Source organism: Bombus impatiens, unplaced genomic scaffold (assembly GCF_000188095.3).
Source record: "Bombus impatiens unplaced genomic scaffold, BIMP_2.2 scf_0060, whole genome shotgun sequence".
In the NCBI taxonomy this organism is placed as follows: domain Eukaryota; kingdom Metazoa; phylum Arthropoda; class Insecta; order Hymenoptera; family Apidae; genus Bombus; species Bombus impatiens.
The window spans coordinates 1,009,269-1,017,713 of NT_176479.1; the positions used below are offsets into that span (position 1 = coordinate 1,009,269).

Sequence of the window (8,445 nt, forward strand, 5' to 3'; positions counted from 1 at the left end):
TATAGTATTATATACATATTACACATATGTATAATCTTCATAAAATACAAGAATAGTGTAAATATAGAGAAGTTCATTTTGTGTTATTGTCATATTCAAAAAATATTCAAATACTTTGTTTCTTTCAGGTGGGGGTGCTTATGGTGGATTTGAGATTTTAGAAGCTCCTGTAATCCATGCTATGAAAGACTCTGAAATAAATAATACTGTTTAGGACTGATGTAGTGTGACTAAATAGGAAGTCATGCCAAGAAAAATGTTTAAAAATCTGGTTTAGATAGAAATTTGACAAATATTCAAATACTTTCGTGGTGAATACTAGTAAGAAAGTTATAACTAGTTTTAGCCATCTAACGGCAGCAGGCTGAACTAGTTATAACAAGTTTTCTCGATTTGCAATATACAGCTGAAAGACGTGACGAAGTAAACAATTTTTGTGCAAATTGCGAACAGAAACTCCGATATGACACCAGTACTTGGTAGTTTACAATCTATCGGGCCTAATACTCAGGCATCGACTACTGTGCCTGATGTACAAAGTGGCAATACAGTAGTACAAATATTACAGCCTCAGACACAATCTCAACAGACGCAATTTGTATCACAATCTCCAAAACAGCAGGTAGTACAACAACCCTCTACTCAACAACAAACACAACAATCACAACAGCAACAAAGTTCCTTCAATGATTTTCCACAGGTATGTTTATCATTGAACAAAAATGATAGAATTGTTTTTATTTAATTTTTTATATTGTGTTGATTCCAGTTTCTGACTAAAACAAGATTACAAGATCTAGTGAAAGAGGTAGATCCTACTGAACAGTTAGATGATGATGTAGAAGAAATGTTATTACAATTGGCAGATGATTTTGTTGAAACAACTGTAAATGCAGCATGCTTATTGGCTAAACATCGTCATGCAAATACTGTAGAAGTAAAGGATGTACAGTTACATTTAGGTAAGAAGTTACATTTATAAAAAGTAATGTAATATGTTATTAAATGTGTTTATACGAGCTATTGTTTAATTTTTTTAGAAAGAAATTGGAATATGTGGATCCCTGGTTTTGGCACAGATGAAGTACGACCATATAAACGTGCAACAGTTACAGAAGCACATAAACAAAGATTGGCACTTATACGAAAATCAATTAAAAAATATTAGTCCTTCTGTACATTTCATTCTGTATTGTTATTTTATCTTTAACTGATGATTCTTCTGTATTTCTTACATGACAATATACTTTAGGGTAACATACATAACTAATATTTATAAAAAGAGAAGAAACTATTATCATATAATAAGTTATATATAGTTTTTGCAATAATTTTATAATATATTATTATATTAATATATATAATATATAATTATATATATTAATATATATATAAAATATAATATATTATTATATTAATATATAATTTTAAGTATAGAATGTCTTCAATTGTGCATTAAAATGTTATTTTTCTGAAAAAAATTAATAGAACGTTCTCATTATAATTCTCTATGTTCTTGATTAAATGTTAAATTAAATAAAATATTTTATTTGTAAAATTTATTTTGTATCTTAAATTTATATGAAAGAAAATTTGTATATAGAAAGTAAGAATTCATTTATTTCATTTCATTTCATTTTTGTAATAAAAACATTATTATAGTAACAAATAAGAATACGAAAATTTAATTAATGGTAATTATTCGTATATATCCATATAAAATTAATGTATAAGATTTACAATTTTTAGTTTTAATTCTTTTTTCAGTATATTTTTTAGAAAATTATATTTTTGATTTTTTACCTTTTATGTAAAAAGAAAATGCAAATTAAGAAAATCATTCTGATATTTATTCAAATTACGTTTAATGTCAGATATTACTAGATTTAAATCACTAGTTTATCTAGTTACTCTTTGATTTAGTAATGACTGAAACAGAAGAAACCGGAACCTGCTTGCTCATTGAGCAGAACTCATCAAAGTAACCGACGTACATATCATAGTCTAATATATAAATCGTGATAACCTTTTTCTTTCAGGGACATATTGTGAGATATTACCATCTTGCTTATTGGAACAATTTTCGGACGGTACTGTTCATTCTTTTCTACCCGCTTCTTAAAGTATATTTTATAATTTACTAGGTAATATTTTTATATTGTTAGTATCCGAAAAATAAACAGCCCTTTTTTGCAAAATATTTGTTTTATCGTGAATCCAATGATCTGAACGCATATATGTTTTTATTTTCTCTCTGCTAGTTAAATATAAAAATTATACTAACCGAATTTTGTACATTCGTATATTGTATTTTATCGGTTCAAGTAGGGTATTCTTTTGATAACTAATCAAAGTTTTTAAGAAAGCAATATTCGATTACAGTAGTTCCTCATACAATTCTGTATTTAGTAATGAATAAATATATCGAAACTGAAATGTCAATTGTGTTGCAGATTGCGCAGAATATTATAGAAGATAATTTATCTCATTGGAATCAAATAAAATTAACACATTCTGAGTGTACAGAGCATATATAATAACAGTGTTTGATATTTCTAAAGAAGATCTACTGAAAAAGAATGTCTGCCAATAATGAAAGTATGAATAACAACACATGTGTTGTATGTTACAAAAATGTTGATATTTATAGCATTGGTATGTGTGAACACCCTGTATGTTATGAATGTAGTACTCGGATGAGAGTGCTCTGTTGTCAAAATGAATGTCCTATTTGTCGTCAAGATTTGCCAAAAGTTGTATTCACAAAGGAGATAAAACCTTTTAATCAATTACATAAAGGGAATTTGTTAGATACACGATATAACATCTATTTCGATACACCAGATATTCAAAGTAAATTTTATGATTTACTAGCTAATGTTTGCTATATTTGCAAGGAAAGACCTGTGTTTAGTACTTTTAATAGTTTGAAAGATCACATGAGACATCAACATGAGTTACATTACTGTGATCTTTGTGTAGAAAATTTAAAGGTAGATAAACATTTTTTAATTTCAAGCTTATCTTAAAATATACATTAAGAATATTTTAAAGGTTATTATGATTAATTAAATTTTTTAATTTTATTAAGTAATGCTTACTTTACCTATAACAGATATTTTCCCATGAAAGACGTTGTTATACAAGATCTGACCTTGCCCAGCATAGAAGAAAAGGAGATATTGATGACAAAAGTCATAAAGGACATCCATTATGTGAATTTTGTGATCAACGATATATGGATAATGATGAATTGTTCCGTCACTTACGAAGAGATCACTTATATTGCCATTTTTGTGATGCAGATGGTTTACATCAATATTACAGCTCATACGATTATCTTCGAGATCATTTTAGACAAGAACATTTCTTATGTGAAGAAGGAATGTGTGCAGAGGAAAAATTTACAAGTGTCTTCAGAACTGATATAGATCTTAAAGCACATAAGGCAAGTGTTCATAGTAAACAACTGAGCAAAGCTGCTGCAAAGCAAGCAAGAATGTTAGAACTAGAATTTACATTAGCTCCACGTGGAGAAAATCGAATGAATAGGAGAGGAATGTTAGGTCCATCAACTTCTAGAAATTCAAGAGATTACAGTGGGAGAGATTATAATCTCAGGGAATATCAGCAAACAGTTACACCAAATACTTCAAATGTATTTATGTCAAACAACGAACCTGCTTTTGTACAGCAACCATCTGTTGATGTACAGAGTACAGAAGAATTCCCAACACTGGGTAACACTGCACCTATTGTACCTACCTTAAATCAAAGTAAAGGAAGAGGTAATGTGACAATTCGTAGCACCATAAGACCTCAGCCTCTTGCTGTTACAGACGAAAATTTCCCTGCATTGGGGCCGGAATCAGGAAGTACAAGTATTTCTAAAACTGTTAACTTCAGTGTATCCAGTAGTAATGCTTCAGGATTAAGCACACAGAGTCAAAAGAGTACAACTTCTAATGTATCTATTCAAGTAAATCATGAACCAAATGGAACTGTTACTACAAAAGTTTCAGGTCCTAATATCAGAATTCGTCCTGCTCAGTTTTCGATGGAATCGTTCCCGGCATTGGGTTCTGCAGAACCATCAACTAGTAGTAATACAAATTTGGCTCATTGGAAGGAAGTTTTACAATGGACTTGTTCTAAATCAGCATCTACATCGGCACCAAAACCTAAAAAGGTGGCCTCACCACCATTGATACCTTCTCCACCACCTATTCAATCTGGGGAAGATTTCCCTACATTATCAAAGTCATCTAAATCAAAGAAACAATCAACTATTACAGTAGTTCCTTCCTGGAGTCAAGCACAAAGTTCTAATAATAGTAATAATGCAAAAACGACTACTGATATAACAAAAGGAAAAACGAAAAAGAAAAAAGTTAAACAAAATTGTAATAACAATACTGCTAATGGGAATGATGGTAGTAGTTCGAAAACGAATGTAAGTACTGCTGTAGTAAAGAAAGAATGTGAGACACCTACAAGTTCACCCATTACGAATAAAACGCATGCTGGACAATCAAGTTCTCAGTCTATATTGAAATATGCAGATATTACTAACAGTGAAAATACATCAAAAAATATAAATGTTCAGCCTCTAAAGGAAATAGAACAAATTAATAAAAAGGAAAAGAAAAAACATAAAAATGCAGACAATGAAGCAGTTGTAAATACGGATATCGATAATAATGCTACTAACGGAGTACAGAGAAAGCGCACCGAATTAAAAATAGATAGCTTAAATTCCACTAATAGAAATACCCGTCATTTAGAAGACTTTCCTGCTTTAAGTGGCAGTAGTTCCAAACCACCAGGTTTTACGAATCCACCACCTGGATTTGGAACAACAACTCCTCCACCTCCTGGTTTTTGTATAAAATATAATAGCATGGATAAAATAAACAATAGTAATGGATTGACTTTCACAAACAGTTCTGGAGAGAGTTATTCTATCTTGCCAGACAACAGTAAGCACGATAGTGCATATAATTATGTACATCCTCCTGAATTTCAGAAACGGAACAAATGTCTTGTAGCCAAAGTTAATGAGGTTCTGATGCAACATGATCAGATCGAGGAGTTTCGATATATAAGTGGACTGTTTCGCCAAGGAACATGTAATGCTCAAGATTATTATATGCATTGTCGTGAAGTTATGGGTCTCAGCGCTTTCGAAAACGTATTTTCAGAGCTTTTAGTCCTCTTGCCAGATATTGAAAAACAGCAGGAACTATTTAAAGTTCATCAAAAGGAGAGTGGCAATAAGATTAAAGGTTTGGAAATTTGTGCAACCTGTGGTCAAGTTTTAAAAAATGGTTCTGATTTTCGAACACATATGACTAGTCATACATTAGAGAATCATTTTCCAGCATTGGGTAAAAATAATGTCCTGCCACAAAAAAATTCTTGGGTACGCAAATGAGTGTAGTTGTGTTCCTTTAATTAACTTACAAATTTTGCCAAGGTTCTGTAAGCTATGAATAAAGGAACTGCTGAATAAATTATTTTTATGAATGGCGTCAGTGTAAGATAATCATAATTAATTTGAAGTTACTTGTAAAACATATTCTAAGTATCAGCTTTTAGTATTAAAAAGATAGTTTGGACAAATTAATTACCATGTACTTGGTATTTGTACAATGACCTGCATGACTGCTGCCTAAAATGAAGAAAATTTGTTATTAAATTGTTGTATGCACTAATAATTTTATGAAATGCATATAGCAAACAAAGTCAATAATTCTGTGTATAATAACAAATTTTATGTAAATGAGTTTAAACAATTTAACACTTCTGACACATTCTGAACAAGATATTCATATACAAATCCTATACTAAAATATTTTAATTGGTACCCTATTCTGTCATATGTTAAAACTATTGTGTATATATATATATATATATATTACTCATAAGTAGGTAATATATTTCTGTAATTTATTCATTGTCTTTTATGAAGTAGAAATGGAATAAAATTTTATGATGCGTAAAAGTAACACTGCATATTAACAAATTATTTGATACGTTATACATTATACAGTGCATGTATGATAATGTACTGTTTCATACTGTAATAAAGTTATTACATTAAGTTAAACAAGACTACAAAACATGTGTCTTTATTATATCTCCCTATTTTATAAAATATAGAATTTTAATTCCTATGACAAAAGAAGATAACGAAGGTAAAACACAATTGTAAATTTATAATTTATATATTTATTTCTAAATTTTTTCATTAATTTATAACTGTGATTCTTTACAATGTAAATCATATTACAAAAGAAGTGATAAAATTACGAATAAGGGAACAAAGGTAGATGTTTTAAATGTTTACTCTTATAATTTACTGTTAGTATTATTCATTTTGTAATTTATTATCTATTCGAAAAACAGCATAGTAAAAACTGTATGTTAGGTAATATATATGATATTTAATTTTTAATTTACTGCATAGACGCAGAGTAAAGTGCATGAATATATAGGAATTTATTTCTACTTCTTTTTTTTTCTTACAGTAGAAACTGTTAGTAATAGATTAAACAAATGACATCTGTAATACATTTTTATCCAAATAAAAACAATACATGTGTCAAATTTAATGTAGAAATATTCCATATTTATTTCAATCTTAAGATACATTTTTTAAGTAAACTCACAACTCTACTGATGATAAGTAACATACAGATAATATATAACTGATAAATTTATACACTCATCTGATTCATGTTTTATTTTTCATTCGCAGCTTTGCTTTTAAAGGAAAATTTCAGTTTGAAAATAAAACCTGTTTCAGCATATAGCACTGACTCAGACAGTCTTTAGTCCTGAGTCAATCAAGTTATATTCTATTATTTCAAGTAGTTTCCTTTCTTAAAAATTACAATCACAGTGGTATTAAATCGTACACATAGTGCGTAATCTGACAAAATGGAAATTGCAACCTGTCTTCTACGTCCATGCTCAATGAATAAATTGTTCATGAAAATTATGAATAACGACAGTGCTTTATCACTTTTTAGCTAGTTCATTACTCAACCAATCGAGTCCTTCGTAAAGTCCATGTCCTTGAGTAGCACAAGTGCTTTGAATGTACCAATGACGTCCACGTAAGGAATTTAGACCCAATTTGTCTGTAAGTTCTGCTGCAGACATAGCATTTGGTAAATCTTGTTTATTAGCAAAAACTAAGAGAACCGCATCTCTCAATTCATCTTCTTTTAGCATGTTTGCTAATTCACGTTCTGCCTCTCCAATACGTTCCCGGTCATTACTGTCAACAACATAAATGAGACCTTGTGTGTTCTGGAAGTAGTGTCTCCATAGCGGTCTGATTTTATCCTGACCACCAACATCCCACACCGTAAAACATATATTTCTATACTCAACAGTCTCAACATTAAAGCCAATGGTAGGTATTGTTGTGACAATTTCACCAAGTTTCAATTTATACAATATGGTAGTTTTTCCAGCAGCATCCAAGCCCACCATTAATATTCTCATTTGCTTTTTGCCAAAGAGCCGGGTAAGTAGGCTGCTAATTGTTAGGCCCATTTTGTTTGGGAAGACACTAAATTAGCCTGAAGTTACTTAAACTAATACCCTTCCACTTGGGATAATATTATTGGAACTGCGTATTATTTTACGACGTTTATGATGCTGTTAACACACCTTACGGAGGTTATTCCGGAAATAGTTGGCAAAATTGGCCACGCACACCAACTCCTAAAGTACTGATCGAAAATGCGATGATAATATTGCAGGACTTAAAATAACCATTTCTTTTTGCAATATCTAATTGTAAGCCTTGCAAACGTAGATAGATATGGCCATAAAATACACTGAATTATTATTTCAACACCCAATTCATGAGTCACAATATATGTACCAAGAAGAGAATGCAACACAACGCATATTCTGTCATGTAACCTATTAACTATATAACCAAGCGCGTAATTTAAAAACAATGTGTTCTCATTTATATTTAAGGAATTTGTAAGAATATTTTTATTGTACAATTACCGCAATAAATGACCGTTTTCTAATAATTTACGAATGATATTACACAGAAATGGTCAAATGATTCTTATAGCTCTGCCAGTTTATAGCAATACACTTACATTGTTTTTGTGAAGAAAAAGCAAGGAACAAGAATATGGAGTTGCTTATATTTTTATCAATGTCAAGATTTCAATCAACAATTTGCACATCTGCATTAAAATAAATCTACACATTAAATTATATCTACGAATATGTAAACACAATATGAAATTAATAATTTTTTATTCACCGTTTGTATTTTTATTTTATCTCTCACTTGTTTGGTAATGTAATATTATTTTTAACTAATATATAATTTAAGATATTTATTTGAAAATTACTTTTTATTCCTTTCTTCGTAGGATCTATTAATATTAATGATACAAATAATTT

General features: G+C 29.8%; 3 protein-coding genes across 4 annotated transcripts; 2 read left to right on the forward strand and 1 right to left on the reverse strand.

Annotated features, from left to right (window-relative positions):
- The first annotated feature begins 329 nt into the window (after positions 1-329).
- On the forward strand, positions 330-1,282 carry LOC100746684 (transcription initiation factor TFIID subunit 12). The gene is made up of 3 exons (XM_003485479.3): positions 330-700; positions 770-962; positions 1,041-1,282. Exons 1-3 carry the CDS (start codon positions 464-466, stop codon positions 1,166-1,168), a joined length of 558 nt encoding a protein of 185 aa, XP_003485527.1. The 5' UTR covers positions 330-463; the 3' UTR covers positions 1,169-1,282.
- A 640-nt stretch (positions 1,283-1,922) lies between these two features.
- Positions 1,923-6,122, forward strand: LOC100746805 (E3 ubiquitin-protein ligase ZNF598). 2 transcript variants are annotated; one of them, XM_033324678.1, is made up of 3 exons: positions 1,923-2,144; positions 2,454-2,993; positions 3,116-6,122. In XM_033324678.1, exons 2-3 carry the CDS (start codon positions 2,580-2,582, stop codon positions 5,432-5,434), a joined length of 2,733 nt encoding a protein of 910 aa, XP_033180569.1. In that variant the 5' UTR covers positions 1,923-2,144; positions 2,454-2,579; the 3' UTR covers positions 5,435-6,122. The 2 variants fall into 2 exon arrangements, with proteins under 2 accessions (XP_033180569.1, XP_012249308.1); XM_012393885.3 differs by having other exon boundaries at positions 1,923-2,090.
- A 355-nt stretch (positions 6,123-6,477) lies between these two features.
- Positions 6,478-7,936, reverse strand: LOC100746917 (ADP-ribosylation factor 2). The gene has a single exon (XM_012393886.3). The coding sequence runs from the start codon at positions 7,564-7,566 to the stop codon at positions 7,024-7,026; it is 543 nt and encodes a 180-aa protein (XP_012249309.1). The 5' UTR covers positions 7,567-7,936; the 3' UTR covers positions 6,478-7,023.
- Between the last annotated feature and the right edge of the window lie 509 nt (positions 7,937-8,445).

Bases quoted from the DNA above. Each gene is read 5' to 3' on its own strand.
- LOC100746805 (XM_033324678.1), top strand. From the start codon at position 2,580: ATGTCTGCCAATAATGAAAGTATGAATAACAACACATGTGTTGTATGT. The intron at 2,994-3,115 runs GTAGATAAACAT...TACCTATAACAG, and splicing joins TTTGTGTAGAAAATTTAAAG to ATATTTTCCCATGAAAGACG.
- LOC100746684 (XM_003485479.3), top strand. From the start codon at position 464: ATGACACCAGTACTTGGTAGTTTACAATCTATCGGGCCTAATACTCAG. The intron at 701-769 runs GTATGTTTATCA...TGTTGATTCCAG, and splicing joins CCTTCAATGATTTTCCACAG to TTTCTGACTAAAACAAGATT. The intron at 963-1,040 runs GTAAGAAGTTAC...TAATTTTTTTAG, and splicing joins GGATGTACAGTTACATTTAG to AAAGAAATTGGAATATGTGG.
- LOC100746917 (XM_012393886.3), bottom strand. From the start codon at position 7,566: ATGGGCCTAACAATTAGCAGCCTACTTACCCGGCTCTTTGGCAAAAAG.